Source organism: Culicoides brevitarsis, chromosome 2, assembly GCF_036172545.1.
Source record: "Culicoides brevitarsis isolate CSIRO-B50_1 chromosome 2, AGI_CSIRO_Cbre_v1, whole genome shotgun sequence".
Lineage (NCBI taxonomy): Eukaryota > Metazoa > Arthropoda > Insecta > Diptera > Ceratopogonidae > Culicoides > Culicoides brevitarsis.
In genome coordinates, this window is record NC_087086.1 from 21,683,029 (window position 1) to 21,706,806 (window position 23,778).

The 23,778-nt window shown below is 28.5% G+C and overlaps 1 protein-coding gene across 1 annotated transcript; it reads left to right on the forward strand.

Annotated features, from left to right (window-relative positions):
• Nucleotides 1-4,779: 4,779 nt before the first annotated feature.
• Nucleotides 4,780-23,625, forward strand: LOC134828734 (lachesin-like). Its single transcript, XM_063841720.1, has 12 exons — nt 4,780-4,783; nt 4,906-5,012; nt 8,978-9,194; nt 9,651-9,741; nt 9,804-9,871; nt 10,193-10,321; nt 15,932-16,082; nt 16,140-16,250; nt 16,527-16,558; nt 22,373-22,495; nt 22,887-22,988; nt 23,498-23,625. The coding sequence occupies exons 1-12, from the start codon at nt 4,780-4,782 to the stop codon at nt 23,572-23,574; spliced, it is 1,212 nt and encodes a 403-aa protein (XP_063697790.1). The 3' UTR covers nt 23,575-23,625.
• The last annotated feature ends 153 nt before the right edge of the window (nt 23,626-23,778 follow it).

Consider the following 23,778-nt stretch of genomic DNA (forward strand, 5'->3'; position numbering starts at 1 on the left):
ACGGTAAAAATAATTAATTATTAATTATGTAAAAAGCATTTTTAGTTATTATTTAAAAACAATTTTACATATTACATATGAATTGAAATAAAAAATCAAAAACAAAATTTTTATAAATATTTATTCAAATAATAGTTATTTAAACCATATTTGACAAAAACGTGTCCATTGTCATTGTTTACAAATTAGAGACATCGAAGACATCCTTTCATGCCCAAAGTTAGTTTTGTACTAAAAATTCCGTTAAAAATCACATGTTGTTTTGGGTAACGATCATTTTTTGTTTTCACTTTTTATTATACATCCCCATTTTCCTCGAATTGTACTTTTATTTTGACAAGAGCTTTTAATTTTCTCCCTACAACTGTCGTGCCCGCTACGTATCAAACATACATTTTACCCAATCTTAGTTTTCCCCTCATGTGATTGGTCCAAATATCTTTCTCAATGAGCGCAAGCAAAGTGAGAGAGTTTCTCCCACCATAAATTTGAAAACCAGAGAGCTTTTCATACGAAAAATTGTGTGTCTTTTATCACGACACTAGATTTTCATACTCAGTTTTTGCTAAACTACGTTGCGTGTAACTTGAAAAACGAAAAACGAGTGATTTCAATTCAAAAAGTTTCCTTCTTTTTCTTGTGTTATACAATAAATACTAAAACTGCAAGAAAAGAGAAAAATATTTAAAAATTTAAATATTTACTGATATCGTTATAATTAACATAATTAAAGTGAGAATCAATTGCATTTGAATTAAAACTTATTTGCGTATATTTGATCAACAAAGCGGCATGTCGTGGACATGTCACAAAAATATTTATTGAATAAAATAGTGAAAACCAAAGAAATTATCACTTAGTTAAAGAAAAATTAAATAAATTTAATTTGGTGCATGGAAATAATTTTATGATAAAAACAAATAATGGAAAAAAAAATTAATGGATTTTTTTTCATTTGTTTAATATTTAAGTAATGATTTCATGATATTATTATAACTTTTATTGCTTGTGAAAACAAAATAATAAATATTGGATATAATATATTAAAATTTATTTTTAAAAATCAAAATCTCAAAAAAAAAACTAAAACATAGATATTTATTTTCAATACCTTATTAGCGACGGAATGCTTAGCATACATTTTTTGCATTAATTTTCTAATCGATTATTTTAATTAACATTTAACATCATAAAAAAAGTAATAAATATACCTTGAATGATAAAATCAATCAAATACCTTGATGTAATAAAATATTATACATTTTCATTTGAGATGCAAAGGGTTAAACAACTTTATTTAATTATGAACCTATTAAAAAGAGCTATAATAATAATAATAATATTAATTTAAACCAACAAATTGGAAAAATACATTTTAATATTAGGTATTGTTCAAACAAGTCCATAAGTATTTTATAATTATTGATAAACCGCAATTAAAAACAATTAGTAGTGAAAATCACCTTATTATTTAAATCATTTACATTATTACAATTTTTAATGTTAACTAAATGATAATTAAATTTATGTTTTTTTTTGTTTTCATGACAATTTCAGTTACACACAGTAAAAGTACAAATATAAACATTACAAAAAATTTTTAAAGAAGCAACAACCGATTAAATAATACAAAACTCAATCATATAATGAATACAAACCCAAAATATCACAGTTGATGAGCATCCTTCAAGTAATCGGGGCCCTCTTAATGCTTTCTGCATCAACGGGGAGTCCCACAACAACAACAGGAATATTCCAGCCAACAAATGGTAAGTTATCAAAATGGATACATTGATTAAATCTAATTGAAAAGTGTAATTTTTTAAATATATAAATATATGTCCTAAATGTAAATACGTATTTTAATATTTGAAATGTAAAACAAATGTGTAACAAAACTCTTACTTAGCTAAGTTTTATTAGTGCAAAAAATTAAGTCAAGTTGCTTTAAAATTAGTTTGAAAGAAAATTAAGAGCAACCTCAATTCTCCTCTTTTTATCCGTTAGTTTTTTCATTTTATTTAATCAAGACTTCAAAAAAATATAAATACATATGTAGTACCTAATCAAAAAATAATGTTGAAATCAATTTCTCTAAGAAAGATTAGGGATTAAAATTACTTAATGTATAATTTGTATCTAAAGGATGAACCCTAATTTTTACTGAGCCCCCATAAAACAGTCATTTAACCAGCTAAGTAATTTTTATAAGCTTGCGTTAGGCAATTTTTAGTTATGGAAATATTATGTTATATATTATAAACTTTTTATTTGATTAATTCATTTTTAGTTTTTGAAAATGTTTTAACTAAAATTTGAAAACTATTTTCTTTTGTAAAAAATACTCAAATTCATTTAAGAATTACAATTGTTTAAAATAGGTACGCGACAGTTGTTGTCGATTTATTATTACTTTTTGTTGTTCTGTTCATGCTCTTTTTTTCATTTTATTAAAACACTTAACATCACTCTTCTTGTACACAGATATGCAGAATAAAACAGTAAAATTTGGAAAAATACAATTCCCACTTTGCTACAACAACCTTTAAATAGTGTCAGTTCACAAAAGGAAAACTAATTGAATATTCAATGTGTGTTTTCACCTTTTTTGTTGTCATTTTATTTCAAAACCCACTACTTGGGAAGTGTTTTACAACGTGTGAAACGGCCGAAGGTATTATAGAAACTGGAGAACAATGCACCAGTTCAAATAAAAGATCTATTCTAATTATTTATGCAAATTTTGTTCACATTTTTTTGTGGATGACGCATAACATTTTTCATTTTTTTTTTTCGTATAAGGCCATTAAATTTAATTATTTTACTTTATGTCACCCCCCTCCCCTTCCGATTTTGCCGAAAAAATTCAGGGGGAAAAATAAAAATAATTAGAAAAAAGGAAAATTTTTGACATTTTTTGGTACTTTTTGATTGAAAAACGATAATGATGTCCAGTAAACATTAAATTTACATTCGATATGAACTTAACTTGCTTTAAAAACGCATTATATTTAGAAATTTAGATGAAAAATTGTTTGAGTCACGTGACCAATTTTTTTTATTTTTTCTTAAATTTACATTTTGTGAAATTTTATTAAAATTTTGACTTAAAATTTTGAAATAATGCAAATAAAAATTATTTTAATCAACGATTAAAAACGTCAAAAAAGTAGTAAAAAAATTTTTAAATGATAAGTAAAATAATTAAATTTAGTGGCCTAACTAACAATAAAAAGGACGTTTTTTAAAAAGCAAATTGAAAAGTCTAAAGAAAAATTTAAGAATAGAATTTTAGATAGTTTGAAGTCTACATCAAAAACTTTGCATGTAACTTTGTTATTAAAGCGTTTCATGTGTTTCAAAATTTTGTTGAACAATCAAATTTAACAATATGTACGTAGAAAATAAAATTTAATTTCATTAATTTTATTTTCGCTGTACGTCATTCACACAAAAGTTACGTACTTCCACGGATGAAAAATGTATAATAATGCAAATAATAAAATGGTCGCACCCTCACTTACTAGTTTCGTACGCTATAACAAAAATGAATAAATCTGCAGCTATTTATGTATTCAGAACCAGGACCAGCTTTGCGGACATAAAATAGATGAAAATCATAATTTAAAACCACTAATTTTATTGTATTGCCAGCGACGACTACGTGGCGAGCTTTGCACGATGCCTATAATTTAATTTAAAATATATTTTATCCAGTTGTTGCATACTTTGCTCGTTGTTTCGCGAATGTATATTACTGAATAAATTTATAATCAAATAATTCAATAAGTTAAATTCATACTTTATTATCAATTATATAAGTAGATAAAACTTGAAAAAAATATAGTTTTTCTGGTTTCGTGTCTGCTTTTAAAAAATCATCAAAACTATTCTAATTATTTTAAAGATTTTTTAAAGGTTAGACATCATTCAGGTGTTAATTTTTCGTAGTATTTAGACTATCCTTACATCTTTAGAAATGATTTATTACCTTGGGTTGTGTAAACAATAAAAAATGGTTTTTAAGATGTCATAACTTCACTTAACACAAAAGTGATCATAATAATATTTATGACTTTTCTAAAGAGAAAATTTCGCTGTAACATTTCTCAATGATGAATAGAACGTTAATGAGATGGAAAAGTACACGTTGTAAATACGAAGGTGTAACAAAATGCCAAAGTGCACCTTTATGGTCAAACATAAAAATATCTATACAATTCAATTAATTTAAAAAAAAATAATAATGATGCGATAAAATTTATATTTGAACTTCATAATAGTTTGCAATAATTTAATTAAATTATCTCATCTTTATATTTCATACATTGTTATTTTTTTCAGGGGACAAACCTTGTAAAAAAGAATTTCATTTAAATATCTTAATTCTGTTATAAAAAAAAAATTGATTCACAACACCGTTATTCATGTTGTCATAAAGTTTTCATAAAGATGTAGACAGAGTATAATTAATTTGTAATAATAACGTAATTATTAAATTATGAACTCAATTATAGAGTGGCAATCAAATGATGAGGAGGTGTGTAACCAACGTAGACATTGTGATAATTTGTTGAATTAAATAGCAACGTATACGTGCATGCGTAGAGTAAGGGGAGAAAATCATCAACTTGACATTCATTCAATTAACAAGGAATAACTTGGTGTTGAAGAGCACGTTTAACGACATTTCTTGTAAGGTGGAAAAGTGGCGTTTGTTTCAGTATACAAGAGTGTGCTGTTGTCTTAGAATGAAACATGATTTTTTTCTTACTATAAATGGGTACATACAAAATTAGAAAAATAAAAAAAAAACAAAAAAAGAACTTTATTAGGTATTAGGTGTTTCTTATTGTTTCTTGTTAGGAAAATTTTAATTAGCACTTTTATGTATTTTTCTTACAGTGGTTGTAGAAGAACCAGAATTCACAGAAGTAATAGAAAATGTCACTGTACCTGCTGGAAGAAATGTCAAATTAGCTTGCTCTGTAAAAAACTTAGGATCATATAAGGTAAGTAAGAACGTGCAGTATGGGTCAAAATGTTTCCATTCAAAATTGATTTAGGACTTTTTTTGTTAAGGACTTTTAATTAACACCACAAATTTTTACTTGACGTGCAGTGAAATGTTAACCCTTTATAATTTTTTAAATCTTTTATTATACAAGATAACACAATATAAATCAAAAGTAATAGAATTAATTAACATTATTATTACCTTAAGCCGTTTTATCTATGTAATTTATTTTCCGACTGTTAATTAAAATCATTATCCGTGTTTATAATTTCATTTCGTAAAAAAAACTACCTTGGTCGTATTTATTTTTTTATTGAAAGATACTCACTATTGTTTGTTTTAAAAGAAAGAGAAGTATATAAAAAGAAATAAGAAAAACCGTTTTGAATCTATCTGAAAGTATGTGATTCGAAGAAAAAAATTTAATAAAATCAGTGAAAAGACAAACAAACTCAATTATGATTTTCACATTCAATTTATCACAATCACACTCCCTCCAACCATTGTCGTCATGAGACGCGAAATACAAACATATTTGCTCACACAAAACATGATCTCATCTGACGGTGTATAAAAAACGAAAGAAGAAAAGAAAAATTGATATTGTACATATTTACAAAAGATGCTGCTACACATTTTTTATGTATACGAATAGGACACAGAAACAAAATAAAGTGTGACACCGCATGTAATGCAAAATACTTTGAATGACATCGTCTATCGTTTCATCGTATATTTCGCTTTAATATTATTCCCATAAGTTCGATTAGACTAAATGTACTTGAATGCCTTTTTGACGTGTTGACGTCGTGCAGACAAGTTTTTGTTGTTCAAGCATCCCCTAAATCCATAAAAATGTTGAATTAAATTGGATAACACGGTGTAATATTTCAAATTTTTTGAAACAGAAAACTACTACTGTAAAAAAATTAAAATCGTAATTTGTTAAAGGTGCTTCTCTTTAATTTTTAACAGTATTTTGTAAAATTTTTTAGTAGGTGCATGTCGTTGGCAAAAGTTAATTCACATTCTCAATGAACCACCCTGAATAAATCTCGCTTTGTTACGAGATTTTCTACCATTTTTCAAATATTTAACTTTACACGGTAGATTATTGCTGAAACAATTTACAATCTTGTATTCTCTTGTATCATAAGATGTATAAATTACTAACAACAGCATCAGAAAATAAAAAAAGAGAAGCAGACATCGAAAAAAAAACAATTTGATAAGACTTTCTGTGCTGATACACAATGCTTTATCCAATAAAAAATACAACATTCATTGTATCGGAATAGATATCAGAATTCGCGTTGCTCAATACAATATTCTATCACAAATAATATATTTCCGATGTTATTTTCCTCTTTTATTATGTCTCTTTTTATTCCTTTTTTTCATCATTCTTGTTGTTCCTTAGATTTTTTTCTTGTAAATATCCAGATAATATTCTAACCGACTGTTTCTTCTAAATGTACTTGAGTCCTCCGGAATTCTTATTGTTATCTATATGTTTGTGCACAATGTATGTACATGCATGAAGTCAATAATATGTGTAGTTTTTCATAGTATGTCGTGTTTTCACTAGACAGACAGGGGAATAGTATCTGACTCTCAATGAATGAATTAAATTGTTGTTACAAAAAATGAAGAGGCAACTTTTTTGTCGAGAAGCGGAGAGCAAAAAAAGAAGAAAGAAGAAGAAATTACAGTAGCACATGATGTACTATATTAACCTAACCCTGAATTCATGAGTTTCAGTGGAGCGTGTAATTTACCTTTTAATATCATGAATAAGAATGTGGTTTTGGCGGAACCTATGTTTGGTGCGTGATACCATGTTCCCTTAAAAACATGTATAACTTTATTAAAGAAAACAAAAGAATAGACAACTTTACCATTTTTGGCCACGGGGATTATAAAATGTGCGTGGATCTGAATATAAACGAGATGAAAAAATCGATCCAAGAAAAATTATTATTTTTATCATTCGGATAAGCTTTTAAAAAATAAAAATATACATGTATTATCAAATTCAAAATAAGTCTTAAAAGAACTTAAGACTATTAAAAGATGTTATAATGAAATTAATTTATATTTAAGGCTTAAAATTTTTTGAAAACCAAATGAAGGGGCAATACATAAAAAGTTTTGAAAAATATTTTTTTTGGAAAAATTTTTAGAGCAGAAAATTCATATAAAATTTCGTGTTTCAATACAAAATTTCTTAAAAATTGAAAAAAAAATCCTAAATTTCTTCAAAAAATACGAAAAAAGATAAAAAAAAACGATGATATTTTCAACTTTTTTTATTTTGCCCCATTGTATTTTTTACTTTCAAAATAGGGCATGGGACAAAAAGTTCAAAAAAAAAAAATGTGGAGCGGCCCTAATAAATAAGTAAAAATGCAAAAATTAACAAAAAAGTTTAAAAAATAGAGAAAGTAGTCGTCTAAAGAACGACATACTAAACCGCATTTCGATGTTGCATATGTATCATAGCTTTTCGTACTCCTTATTCCAAATTTTCGTACTCCTCATTTCACATTTTGATAGCCCTCATTTAACATTTTTGTCACATTTTTGAACTAATGGGAACTAGTATTGGAAACAAAAAAAAAATTTGGGGCACAGGTGACACACACACGGACGACAAGTCGAGTTTAATACCGCATTTTTTCTTCGAAATGCGGTAAAAATTATTTATTTTTTTTATGGTAAATTTGTTGAAGATTGTCCACATAAAATTATTTCGAATATTTTTTTTAGCTTTTTTGTCCCATTTATTTTTAGAATTTTAAATAAAACACTGGACTTTTAAAGTAAACATTTTTTTGAAGCACGCTTCATAATTTCCAAGCATATAAATTTTAAATTACTTAAGTCTTTTTTTATAAACCAAATCTTTCAAATTTAAGAACCAAAACTAAAAACTACCACAGAAAAACTTGAAAAAAAAATTATTTCGAACTTAGAGCTCCATAATCCTGTTTATGATAGAGCACATAAAAAACGAGGATTATACGAATAAACGAGTCAAAAAAAATGTTAAAAGGCATCAAAAACAGCATAAATATATCGATACAAATCTGTTTGTAGATTAATTATTCAAGCCACCAGTGTTCGTATATCTTAGCCAGAAAAGCATAAATAAATTTATATGCATGTATGTATGAGGATGAAGTGCATGCATTGAATTGATTTACATAGCAAAACGTTTTTTAATTACACTTTTTTGTAACTTTTAATGTTCTCTTTCCGTTAGCCTAGCGAAATAATATTATTATTGTATTTCAAGTATGTGAATTTTGTTGTTGATAGCTATTAAAGCAGTACACACCTACTACTAGAAAAACATCTGAATCAGCTACTGTTGCAATTGTCTCTGTATGGATTAACCCTAAAACATGAATACAATATGAAAATTTTTGCAAAATAACAGCAACAGATATAAATATAACAACATGACTTTTAATAGCAGCGTGTTTATGTGTAATTTTCACCCATTTAACGCCAGTTCTGGTTGGTGCACACAAACATCCACTCCACTATGTGCACACACAAACAATTGTAGAGAGGCGATAAAATGTGTTTGATGTGTGTTTTTATTACAACTACACATATACTGTGATGATGAGTGGATATCATTGATGGTTTGAGGTTTTTTGGTGATTGTTAATTTATCCACCAGTTGAGTTTTTGTTTGAATATTTAATTTATTAAATACATATTGTTCATTTAATGGTTGGTGATTGAATTGTCTGACAGTCGGTTGCTGACTAAAACAGAAACAGTTTGAGAAGTATGGTTTATCCATTGAAATTTCCACTATTGATGTATGTTTGACAAAAGCTATATTTCTTATTCAATACATTTTCTTCATTAATTACCAGTCACTCTTTTTTCTGATTGTATCTAATTATCTTTCCTTTTTCTCCCTAAACCGTAACCCAAAAACAGGTAGCGTGGATGCATTTTGAACAATCAGCAATTCTAACGGTACATAATCATGTGATTACCCGTAATCCACGTATTAGTGTGACGCATGATAAGCATGATAAACACCGAACATGGTTTCTACACATTTCGAATGTCCAGGAAGAAGATAAGGGTAGATATATGTGTCAAATTAATACGGTAACTGCTAAAACACAATTTGGCTACCTTCACGTTGTTGGTAAGAAAATTTCTCTTTTATATATGTTTCTTCTTTTTTTTTGTGGTACATCGATCGTCCTACTCTTGACTCCTCTTGACTTCTGTTTATTATTTATATTTGCGGTAATGATGTACTTGATAAAAATACAAAAGCCTTTTGCAGTAAAAATTTTCAAAAGAAACTTTATTTGTGTAGTTGGTTTGCATTTTGAAGAATTTTGCTTTCAAGTGTGTAAAAGATTTGTAGTACCCTGTTAGTAACTCCTTAAAAAGTTAGCCTTGTTATCTTTTTCTCTCTCGGACTATTATTTGATGAAAAATTGCTATTCAAAACTAGACAACCGTAAAATATTGTGCATAGTATACAGAAAATAAACCACTTATGACATTTAATTTTTCAACGATTGTTAGTAAATAACATTTTTTCCATGGACGAAACCTAAATTGAATTTAATGAAATTCGTTTGTATTGCAGTTCCTCCAAATATCGATGATTCTTTAAGTTCTAGTGATGTAATTGTCAGAGAAGGAACTAATGTTACTTTGCGGTGCAAAGCTACTGGAAGGTGAGTTCGTGAGATGTAAAATGAGGTAGAATGTTAAATTACTAAGCGATGTACAATTCTAGTCCTATGCCAACTGTCAAATGGAAAAGAGATGATAACTCGAAAATAGCAATAAATAAATCACTTAGTGGTAAGTATGTAGACAAATACACATACTCTGAAGCTCACTTTTCAAAATCAAAAGAAGAAATGCATTCACATTGTGCTAGAGAAAACGACTCAAAGTAAACCCAAAAATCATTTATAAATTATTCTTCTTGTATCAAAGGGCAAATTGAACGTTTCATATTTGAATAGAAATAGTGGTTGGTAGGTATCTCTTGTAACACATACCAAACCAGTGAGAAATAAAGTGAGATTCAGTAGATGTGTGTTTGAATTTTAAATTATTTTTGTCGATTTACCAATTCCTAACACATACTGACATTTCTTTTGATCCGTTTCCTTGCAGTTCTAGAGTGGGAAGGGGAAACGTTAGAAGTATCAAGGATATCTCGGTTGGATATGGGTGCTTATTTGTGTATTGGGAGCAACGGTGTGCCACCATCAATAAGCAAGAGGATAAAAGTTAGCGTTGACTGTGAGTATTTGTCACCTTTTTTCTATATATAATGTGAGTTCATCTCACCTGAAACAACGAAAAGTGTCAAATTAAACGAAAATATAGTGTCCCAGATTGAATAGGATTGAAGAAATTCCAGATATTAGCCGTCCTAAAATCAAAAAAGACTATTGAAGCAATTACCATCATATAGCGCCTCGTTTAAATTCATTTTGCATACAACACATTTGCTTTAACCAAAACAAATGGGTCTACTATAAAAATCTTCTCATTTTTTTTTCTTTCGAGGAAACTACACTTGTAATAGCCACACATGAACATAAAAAAATCTATCTACCATATAAAGGATGGAATATAAAAAACAAACAAAAAAACGTCCAATGTTTATACAATTTATACATAAAGCCAACTAAATGATGCAAAAAACTTTTTTATTCACTTTTCAAATCAAGAGGATGATCCCTAAATAATACCATATTGACCAATTTTGTTTAAATGATTTCAATGGTGTACCATGAAAATGGGAGAAAAAATCTCGGCAACAAGCGACATTTGCTCTGTATTTGCTTTTCACACAGCATCGGAATTTATATATATTTGATTAAATAAATCTGAGGGTGAGATTCGTATACGGCCAACATAAGATATGTGAGTTATATTTCAAAATGTATGAATGCGTAAAATGCTTGACATTTTTATGCAGATTGGATAGCTTATGAGAATGAATGAATCAGATTTTTTGTGTTGAATTTTTTATAGCGAGTTCAAGTAGAATGTGAAGCAAAATTAAAGTTCTTCTTAATACAGCGATGTGAAAAACTTTAAAACAAATCAGATTTTATTTTTTTTTTATTTTCAAGATCCGCTCAATATTAAAATGAATTTCGTTTTTTTAAAGACAATAATTTTTATTTTAAAAAATGTGAAAAATAAGTAGGTATAAAAAAAATAAATAAGGCCGTTTCAATTTTTTTTCGATGTTTTTGTCCTAAAAGAATTTTTTCAAAATGGAAAGGGGCAAAATATAAAAATGTTTTGAAATACTTTTTCATACAAAATGTCAAAATTTAAACAATTTTTGTCATTAATTTTGTTGTTTTTATAAAAATATTGTCAAAAATAATTTTTTGAAAATATTTTCAGAGAAGAAAATGAATGTTAAATTTTGTTTTTCAACACAAAAATTCTTGAAAATACTTTTAAAAAAATTGGGAAATTCTGATGAAATTTTCAACTTTTTTTTATTTTGCTCCTTTGTATTTTCAACTTTTGAAATGGGGCTAGGACAAAACATAGATTTGGAGCTTCCTAAGAATGATAAAATTGCACGTCCTGATGATAAAATTTACCTACACTGACTTGAAAAAATAGATTCAATAGATTCAATGTTAGCAAAGCCAAAGCATCATCTCAGAATAAAAGTTTAACTCATCTCGTGTTTGATCAAAGACTGCTTGCAGATAAATGTGTATGGTTTTTTTAAAGGCAAAAAGAATAAAGTGAAGATGAATGAAACAGCAAATCAGCTTATTACTGGCAGGTTGGGGTAGAAAAGATATTTAGAGTAGACAATTATGATGCATAAAAGATGTGACTGTGAGACAATGGCTCAGATAATTTGCCATTAAAAATTATATTGTAACATCGTGTTACAATAGAGGCGGAAGAAAAGTTTTTAAATGGTAAAATTGTGTATGTGTGTGTGTTACTAATGGGAAAAGTTTTAAGATATTAAAAGGCCGACCCTCGTTATTTTTTAGCCGTAAACCACATTTTTTAAAAATACGTTTTTGGCAAAGAACAATAATTTAAAGAAGAAGCAATGACGTTTCGCGCTCGTGTTTATTTCATTTTTGCTGCGTGTTGCTCATAACTCATATACCACATTCCATTCAATAAATTTTTAATCTACAATCCTTTAAAATGTAACTTTTGACATTTTTTCCATTATTATTGCAGAATCGACATGTATGTATGTAGGTATGTTGATTCTCTTCTGTTGGTCACAGATGTTTCATAACTTTTTCCAACAACAATAATCATCACATAATATTAAATTTTGTTGCTACTGCAGAGCAGCTTTGTCAAATTAAAATATATGAAAACAAATGGGACTGAGAGAACAATTGAAAGTGTCAATGGGTAGAGGATAAACGGAAATGGGAAATGTTCTACATACACACACAAAAAGTTTTAACCCGTTTAAATTATAAATATCATAAACAGCAATTATGAAAATGTTTGAAATAAAAAATAAAGGGAAGAAAAAATTAAGTGGATAAGATATTTATTTAAAATTATTTTTTCTATGCCTGCCTTCAATTGAAACTGCAATAAAAGAATTAAGAAAATGCCTCAGGAATGAAACAAAAGAAAGTTCCATTAAACTTTGTGTCTCATACAAATTAAGAGAATTTAGACATCATCATACGGCAAAACAGCTTGATTTTTTTTATTCTTAATCAAATCTAAATATTAAAACAAAAAGAATTGATACCATTTCTAATCAGTAGCCTCGATAGTCTTTCATGAGAAGATATAAATTTTTTCGATTTTTCAAAGCAAGATTTTGAACAAACCGTTTTTCAAATAATAAAGTATTTTATTTTATCTTCTCTTTTACTGCTACTGTGTGTAATTCCATTTGACTACTGCAGATCAACAGTAACTCTAGCATATAAAAAAAAATTAAGGGTTCGAAAGATTTTAGAACTAACATTTTTTTTTCGTGCTGGAATTGAATATTAAATTATAATTTTATGTTTTAGATACAGAGAATTGATTTGCAAAAAAATAAAATATGGAAGAAAATATTTATGAACCCTGTATCAAAGAAGGATATATTCATAATAATAATAATCATACGGTGAAAAGTGTATTTTTTTTACCGCCGCTTACATTTGAAAAGGTATTTTCTAAAAAAAAGAACCCTTCAAATGTTTAACTAAACTTTTCATATTCTCACTCTTTTTTCACCTTTTTATCCTTTTTATTGTTATTTTTTCGTTTTCTTGCTAAATCAAATAAAGCTTTACATGTTGTTACAAAGAACCCTCCTTGTAAAATGTCATGTCTTTTTCATCTCCAACCACAATAAGACGAAGAAGAAAAATACCCGAAACATCTTTCACCTTGATATTTTTCGTTACACACATTTCGAGTAACACATGTATTATTTTTTCAGCAAACATATTTTATCACCTTTTGCGGATTTTTGCTTTTTTTGTTTCATCCAGCAGATGAACGTCTAAATATATTATGTGAAAATGGTTTAACAATGTTATTTTGTGCATAAAGTTGAGACGAAACCGTAAAAGGTGTGAACTGAGCGTAGCTTATATGATAGTCACTTGACAAGTATTTAGCAACAGATTATTTGTAAAAGCTTTTTCTCCTCTGTTTCTGAATCGTTAGTTGCTCTTTTTTTATTGGAATAACGTCATTTTTATTTTAATGTATGTTTTTGCATTTTTAAAACACTTTATAACAAAATATAGGAACCTGAATAATGGAACCTGATAAAATACGAGAAAATTTAAATACACTAATTTAGAGTGTCATGACAAGGCAATTCGCGAAAGGCATTGTCAGAAAAGGAAGAAAAAAAATTCCTAGATACATCGACCAATGTATAAGTAAAACGCAAGCATTTGTACCCGGAACGAACGAGGAAAAGAAGAAAAAGTAAAAGAATAATTCGACACAAACCTATTGTAGGAACATAAACATTCCATTTAAAAATCAAAAGCTATTAAAATTCACTGCAGTGTCTTGTCTTTCGACTTCTATGTCTACGAGTTTTTTTTTATTATATTTTTCATCCTTTATAGGATCCTCTGTACAACGAGACATCACATTTAATACATGTGTCGTACCCTTTTAAATTTCTTTCCAATTTTTGTTCACTCGAAATGAATAATAAACACATTGCAATACGCTTTCCAACAACAGTTGTTAAAATATAAGTTTTTCACTGTGAAAAAGCGTACCACACAACTTATTTTTAGTTTTACTCTGAAAGGATGTAGGTAATAGTAATGTATATCGTTTTTGTTGTTTGCAATTCTGGAAAAGGATGTTGCATTGTAGAATACGAGATAGGTGAATTTCATTATTATTAGACTGCTGCTTCCTTTATATTACAAGACTAGTGAAAAAAGTTCGATGCGTACAATTCAAAATGATACATTGTAATTTCTTCTATCATGATTGTTCCTTGAAATAAATAAAAAAAACACCTTGAATTAGGAAGCAAATTCAATTGAAGTATATTATGTAGCTAGGCGATAACAATAATTCTAAATGCTTTAGGTTTCCTCCCACCTAATTTTTTCTAAAAAACCCATGTGGGATATCGAGTATCTAAAATGTGAGAAAAATTTAAAATTTTAGTATATTTTTGATCTAAATTCATTTGAAAATGATCAGTTGTAAAATGATCGTTGAAATCAGTTGGAAATTCGATATTTTCATACGTTTTCCAATTTTAAGTGAAAAATGATTAAAAAAGATCCCAGTTGCTGAGAAAATAGTGAATGCTGAGAATTTGAGTACTCAAATACTAAAATAGGTCATAATAAAAATAGTTACAATTATATTTTGGGTGTGAAGGATTACATTTACCTAATTTGAAGAATATTAAAATTGGTTTCTTAATATTAAAAATCAAAAATGGGTCAAATTTTGGTATTTTTTGACAATTCGCAAGATTTTTTATTAAAGATAAAAGTAAAGATAACTTTTTAAAGTGTATACTGTTATTGAAAAAAATTCTGTTGATCATTCCAATTTTTTGTGTGGTTAAAACAAAGTTGCATATGGAACATAACACGGTACTTACTTACTTACTACAAAAACGATGCTCAACTTTTATTTATAATGGTTCTGGTAAGAAAAGAATAAAAATACAAATTCTGTAGGTATGCAAGAAATGAGAAATTGTTTTACACAAAACAACTTTGAGTGTATGCCGAAACATTTTAAATTGTTGCATCGGCCTAAGTGACTGTTTTTGTCAAAACAAAAAAAAAATACTGAATTTAATGAAAAATTAAATATGTAGTATACCTACAAAAAACAAAACACAACAATCTATGAGACATCTTTCAGCAAATGCGAATCTTAAGTGGCTTATCACATCTCCATAAAATAAACAACCGTGAGCCGATTGACTTTAAACCTTGAAGGATTAAATCAAATAGGGATAACATGTTTTCCATTTTAAAAAATAAAATGAATTTCCTTGTACTCCATACAAAAGGATCTGTCCAATTCCAATGAAAGACCTGCAGAATAATAATAACTCTATCATTGCCTTCGAACATTTTTTTAGCTTGATACTTTAACAAGCGAAAGTTTTTTTCTTTTATTTCCGGCATAAGCAAAAGAATGCCAAATCATAGACGAACAGATATAGATTTCACAAATTCGTGAGCATGCTGAAAAATATAATTTTGCATTCATGAAGTGGGAATTGGGAATTGTTTCATGATGTTGAACAAACGACCTGCGCTATGGTGTACTCGTATCAAAAGACTATGATTTAAATCAAAGGCACATTATCACCTCGTACACTTAACAAAGGCGAAACGTAAATTTAGATTTAAAGTATTCATTTGGTTATTTCAGTTCCTCCAATGATTTGGGTGCCACATCAGTTACTAGGACTCCCATTTAACACAAATGTTACGTTAGAGTGTTTTACAGAGGCACATCCTACCTCTCTCAATTACTGGACACGTGACGACGGACACATGATTCATGATTCAAAAAAGTATCGGTGAGTAACTATAAAATATGAATGAAAGTGATTGTAATAAATCAATAAATTATTTAGAACTGAATCATTTGTTGGAACACCGAACTATAAGACTCACATGAAATTGCATATTTTTAACGTGCAACGTCCTGATTTTGGTTCCTACAAATGCGTTGCCAAAAATCCAAGGTGAGTAGTTTATTACAAAACAATCCATATGTTTTTCTAATAAAATGAGATCCACAAAAACAATCAGAAACAAAGCTATTTTATTTAAACATATCCGGTATTTAAGTTTTTTCGTATATCTAATGGAAAAAAAAATATTTTCACTTCCATGCAACCAAAAAACCTCATGTCTTCAACATGTCCGCAAATAACAACAACAATAACCATTGTATACCGACCACCACCACCGAACATTTTTTCACATGATGATGATGATATAAAACAACAACACTATAGAGGAGAGACAGATGGTACTATTCGAATTTATGGTAAGTTTATGACATTTATAATTTTGTACTCTCACTATGTTCCTTGTCTACATCTTTTGCAATCTCTGCTGTACCAATCACATGCCGTGCGATGATGGTGGTGAATGCTTGTGGCACATATTGCCGTTATATTAAAGCATTTCATATAAATATAACATAAACATACATGTTTGCTTTAAAACTTGACTTGTGTATACACTTACTAATAATATTATTAGAGTTTGTTTTCCAACCCTCACGAAAATTGCTTACTAGTCCGGTGCTCAGCCACATTCTATTCAAAGAAATATCTGGCTTAATTCATTTTTATGTGTGCTTTATTATTGTTTAGAGGGGAAACTATGAAAAAGGAGGTGCACAAAATACAAAAAGTTATGCAATTCACTGCAGAAAGAGCCACAGAAGGATGTTATGAAATAACTCCCTGCTTGCTTATGGTTATTATTGTAAAATGAAATGTGTTTATTATTCTATGTAATTAATTTTTTTTTTCTTTTCGGATTGTTACGACGTTGCGGAACTAAAATGAAGCAAATATGTGCGTATGACGTGTTGTTGTCATCACCTAGTCTGAGCCCGTGTCAAAATTCTGCGATAATTTAAACATTTTTGACGCGAACTACTTACGGCCTAGCTGTTTCTTTTCCCAAATGTTTACTTTGTGCTAAACATGAATAACTTGGAATTTTCTTACATTCAGCAATTAAGCTATTCTCGGTTTAAATGAATTGTATTTCTTTCACTGTTACGTGCACTGACTATCAATGCCTTTCTCATTTCTTATTCACACCATAGAATAATTGTTCATCATCATCATTATAATTAATAAGGTTGTAGACAGAAAAGGAAATATGTTTGACGTTGTGCCGTTATTGTTTTGTTGAGAGAATCCTTGGGGTTGTTGTTTTGACTTTCAAATAACAGGCGTAAGGGAACATTGTCTGAATTTCAACAAAGGAAACGATATAATCTCATTAATGACTTGTATTTAAAAAAAGAACAATAACACGAAAAGGTGGTAAGACAACATGAAGAGGCATTTAATGACACCACAGAAATTATGTAAAGTTTTTTGTGGCTTTTAATGAGACACTTGTGGTAATAATAGAAGGTGGGAATGTCAATTATGTTTATTATTCCGGTTTTATTGAAGAAAAAAAAAACGAATAATCGTAAATAAAATAATCTAAATTAAAAAGAAAAGACAATAAGCTCATATTTTCAATATAATCTAAACCCACCAAAATTTGCGAACGTAAACCTATCCAATATTCACTTTCTATTTTCGAAAGAAAAAAAGAGAAATCAGTAAAATATTACAGTAAAGAGTCAATTTATGAGCCTGAATAATTTCAGTTCATAAACTCTTAAGTTTGCACTTGAATAAGTAACATTAATTTTTTTTCTTTTTTTATTTAAAATTCCGAGGAGAGGGAGCATCATTGTATGAAATTCAGTAACCACGAAAGGTCATAAACCAAAAAAGGCACAATGAAAAATGATTATTATGAATAATGAATGTTATTGTTATTATGAAGAAAAAGAAAAAAAAAACTTCTTCGTACAAGAACATATTTTTTTTCAGAAAAAAAAACATAATCAATGATATATTTTTTTACTGAGAAAATTGTTGAGGGGAAATATTTTTAGTTAAAAAGAATTTAAATTAAAAGTGACAATAAACTCATCGAAATCAGGCAAAGCCTGAAAATGAAGTAAATTAAATCATTATTACTATTATTACAAACTTTGTAATAAAGTGGTTTTAAATTGTATATCATTTAATCCAGTCCACCTCAATTAAAACTATTAAACTGCAAAACCCAAAATAATCCCATAAAATCACCAAGTACATGAATCTATCTGTAAACTTTTATACTGTGGTCTCTATATAAAGAGAACAAATTCTATATTACAGCAAGTATATCAATACGATTCCGTCTTACCCAAAATGTAAGCCAAAAAAGTGGTTACTAAAACAAGATTTCGAAAATGGTACAACATGTGTATATAATGTTGATTATTATATGATGTGATGTTAAGAAGTTGTAAAGATACAAAGATGCTTGCTCTCTCCACAGTAAATTGCTAATAACCATAAGATGCTTTAACATTCCGCAATATTATGTTGTTATATGTAAGTATACATCTCAGTGTTTTTTCTATGTGTTGGCATATGATGATTTTCGGGTAAAACAATGCTTACACAAATTTTACCACAATGAAGCAACAGTACTTGTCAGACTCGGAACAAAAAAGAAAATATGTTACCAAAATCTACAAGTGTTGTTATTATTGTTATTAAAATACTTGAATTTAATTTTCATTGTGTACGCATCAGTCAGTCAGAGTCTCCCCAGTTCTTTCTTTTTTAACATCGTTCGGGCGGTTTACAAAATTGAACAGAAGATAACATCTTTCATCGAACCTTTTATGAAAATTTTGTTAACGTGCCCCATAATTCCCTTCTTTCTACTCGCCTTTTAAAGTAGATTAATGTCAAATATTTTGTTTACGTGTTATCTATCATATTTCATCATCTTTGGAGGACGTTGCGTGCTAAATGACTGTAAAATGAAATGGAAAATTTTAATATACTTTCTCTGATGATTGGTATTAAATGATAAGGTTAATTTTTGGCACGTCTTTGATTATTTATAAAAAGGGGAACAAATTAAAATATAAACTATTCATTTCACTTTTATCTTACAATAAAAAATATTCGTCTCACTAGGTATTTATTTTTTTTTAATAGAGCTTCCAATTTTTTTTCATCAATTACTAATTCATCATTCATCTACATTATTGAACTTATATCTCATTAACTGGCATTAACAGAAAAAACTGCATATAATTCTTTCTAATTCATCTGACTTTCTTATCCATCCTCACCATATTTATTGGTTCAAAATGTACATATTAAATAAATCATTTTACATAAAAATCAGAATGAACTCTAGTATGATTTTTTAACATATGATGGTTAAAATGGCTTTCAAAAAATCCCGAATGCATCGTTTTTATCATAAATGGAATTATTCGTATATTCGAATACCTTATATGGAATGTTGAAACGTTTGTCATATATGGTATTCATAATTTTTCACGAAAACACATTGAGAAATCGAAAAATGATTATTACTTTCTTCGTCATGCATTACAATATATTTACATTTCCTTCGATGAATTTTTCTCGCGTTCATCTCATTTATTACCCCGCAGCGGCAACAGTGGTGGTAAAATCAAGTGCCATATGTGCTCAAGCCACACCAAGAATAACGAATGAAAATATCATCATCATTATTATTATTATTGGAAAATAAAGTGTGTTAGAAGATGCTAGCTACAGACAAAAGCACTTCTTTTCACATGATATTACAGCAGAAAAACGCTAGCAGAATAAAGCAAAAACCCGATAAATTTCACATTCATTAATTAGTTGACAGTTCAAATTATAAATTTTATTAAAGACCATAAATTAAATGACGTTATAACGTTATTCAGTGAGAATATAATGTGCCACAATAAACACCTGTCATTGATTATGAATAAATTAGAAAACAATGGAGAAAATGATAACTGTGGTGTCGTATTTTCCGCATTTGTGCTCTCTCTATACTAACTATTGTTGTTATTAGAATGGTAGCACACAAAACAATAGAATTATACTTGAATTGAATTGAAACGGGATACGAATTATTGTATGATTCGAAATATAAGGAGCAATGTGACATTAGGATGTGCAAAATTTGTCATTGTTTTATGAATAAATCACCTATTATTGCTGTGGCAAAAGCATATTTTCACCATCTCTAATTCCCTGAATTTCCAATATGAACATAAAGATAACAATGAAAACAGTACAAACAATTATAACGCCAATAACATCTTTTTCGCATTGTCATCTTTCGGTACCATGGTGTAGCTTTAATGGCTTTTTATTCTTCTTATTATGTTCCATTCTGCGGCAATATAATAATCTGTTGTTGTAGTAGAGATTTAAGAGATTTGATAACTGCACACATATTAGTATTTTACAAAACATTCATCTTTTTTTCATTTTGGATTTGGCCTCATAAAAAAAGCTTTCCAAAAACAATTGGAAAATATTTCTTTCTTTTTGTCACTTTTGAGAAACAAAGATTGTACTAAAACTAAACTGATGGAAAAAACACAGTACGAACACCAATTCTAAGTTAGTATTTCAAGCTTTCTATAAGATGGATGCTTGTTCAGGTAATTTATGTAATTTGAGAAGATTACAAGTCAAGATTTAATCTTGGAGGAAAAAAAGAATATTTAAAATTCTTCTCTTGTCCTAAGACAGAGGGAAAAGAATTTTTTGTGCACAAGAAAAAAATCAGATAGCATTATGGAGAATGGTATTTTATTTTTAATTTCTGTATGCTTTTATGCTTAGAAATTAAATTTTTTTCGTCTTGGAATCGGAACAATCTCCGTTAATGTAGGAAAGTGAATAAATACATGATGATAAAAATAATGAAAAATGTATAACCCTCCTCAATCGATAAAAATCTTTGTTCGTGCTCTATGTTTTCTTTATTTTATTCTCTTTTTTTTTAGTTGAAAACGTTTCCAGGCAAAGTATATTTAGTTTAAATGTCCTTAATTTTAAATTTTTGTCTATATTTTATTATCACCTAGCATAAGTTTTGCATATCATTAGATATGATTCAAATATTTGCTAAATTACTCTGTTCAACAAATTTTCGAACTTGCTATAACGATTCTGAAGCGTCTTAAAAATAGTTCCAAAAAGTTTTGGACAAGCATTTTTTGTTTAGCTCTTTCTTTTACCTACGTATTTTTTTATTTGCACATTTGAATGTAAGGAAAAAGGCCATTCACTTGTCATCTTGATTTTAGGATAGAATGTGATTATTTATATTATTAACAATTTTGCTATTCCTGATCCTGTAGAAATTTTTCAAAAATGTGTATTTCAATTCAATTCAATTATGTGTATTTTCAATTTCTGTTGTTTTGTTCAAAAATATCTTTGATAACATTTCAGTCAAAAAATTTTTAAAGAAATATTGAATAAAATTGGGCCGATGTTGTTGGACAGTCTTATTATAAAAACACGCTTAAACATTTTTTAACTGGGTATGAAAACTTATTAGGAATTTCTGCTACCAACTATGTCGCAATATGGTTTGCCTTATTTTACCTGGAGAGTGTTCAATGTACGGCTCTTACAACCAAGACAACATCTTTTTATTATTACATCCTAAAGAAGAGTATAGCAAAGAAATAAATATACATTTTATTTATTTATATCATGGCAGCACAACCTTTAATTTTTTCAAAATTCATTTTAAATGAAATTTTGTTCTTTTTATATTCATGCACACGGTATGGATGGGTAGCAGTAGGTAGTAGTATACAAAAGCAAGAGAGTGTGTCTAGAATATAAATTATCAGTCTACGTACCACTATGTTCTACAACCTTTCTATGTTAAAAGAGACTGTATGTCATCAAGGACCACGTATTACTCTCGTTGCAGTAATGCGGAGGGTGTGAATGTCAAAGCGATAGACAGCAGACAAGTTGTGATGATAATAAAAAATGCGATGTTGAGTGTGTATGTAATATTAACATTGTAAATATTTTTGCATATTCTGAAAATTTATTACAACAAAGTGTCTATTGGAACTGTATTACGGTTTTATATGTAGAAACAAACAAAAACAACTAACATGATGTGTCGTCTCATGAATGTTGAATTCAATAGGAAAATACTTTTGAACAATCGCATCGATCTTATCTCTTAATTTGTTTATCTTTTTCAGAGTCTCCTCAACCAACATCAGCACCCACAACAACTGAGTCTAGTCGGGATGCGTGGTCTGTGAAGAATGACTTGAACAATTCACTTAATGGTCAACAGAACTCTGTGAACACCATTGATAAAAGTAAATTTAATTTATGTCAAGCATTGTCTAATGGCTACTTACTTATTTTTTTGTGTTTGTGTCCTATAACGAGGTCGTCGTTTTTCTGACTATGTCACATGTGAACTTTATGTAACCGAAAAATTTCCGAGACACCCTTGTAAATAACTTCTAGACTACAGATTACACTACACATGTACTTAAATTCTTAGCGCATTACGAAACATATTCACACATTACAAAATGCTTTTATGGTAGCAAGAAAAAACGTTGAAAAACTTTCCTTTTACTTGACAATGTCTTTTTTCGATGTCGGATTTACCACACATACCTAATGTCTCTGATGAAAAGTTACAATTTCTTTTTTCCCTCGTTTTCATCCTTATCTCTTTTTTATACGTTTCTCCCGTAGATACCAAATTGAATGAAATAGATAAATTTGAGCACAAATCTCCGTACGTAAATGCAGATAACACATGGCCGACACATGATAAAAAGGACCAAGAAAATAAAGGTAAGTTGTACGTGTTTTTGCCATTAAAGTCATAAAATACCAATAGGTGAATTGAAAATAATTTAATTTACACAAATTGGCTCATCATCACCCTTGTCCTTTGAGGAACCTCGAATGTTTTTTCTTGCATGACGAGACTTGATGTAGACAGTCCGTAAAAATCTGATGATTGGTGATTCACGGAACAACTTCCGACGAATAATCAATGAATTGACAAAGAATAGTTTCCTAATCAGTATATGAGCTTACACGTTTCAAGAAAAACTTTAAGACGATAATCTTGTTATCAAAGAAAAAAATAAAAAGCTTTTGATTTCTCCATCAAATACCAACCAAATGTTACAAAACTTTTAGAACGAAGGGTTAGGTACATGGACCGAATATTAAACAGCAAGTCTTCTTCATTTATGGTCATTGAAAGCGGTGAAATAAATGTCAATTTTGTCGTTTCTTTTTGTTATTTTGTGTGGAATATATGTAATATCGTCTTTTTTTTGTATAACTTATAGGTCCGATTCTCCGGCACACAACAGTGTTCTTGTCAGCATTTTTTGTAATTAGAGATTTGCTTAAGTTGGTGAATTAAAACGCGAAATGGATGAAATCCATTATATAATTATTTTTAATATATTTAATTAGATCCTAAGTTCGTTATTGTAGCAAAGTTAAGACAAACAAACTATTCATATAAAACTTGTAAAAACTCTAAAAAATATTTAATTTTATGACCAGAATGTTGAATTTGTTTTAGAAAAGTTGTATTTAAAAGTAAAAATAACACGATAATTGA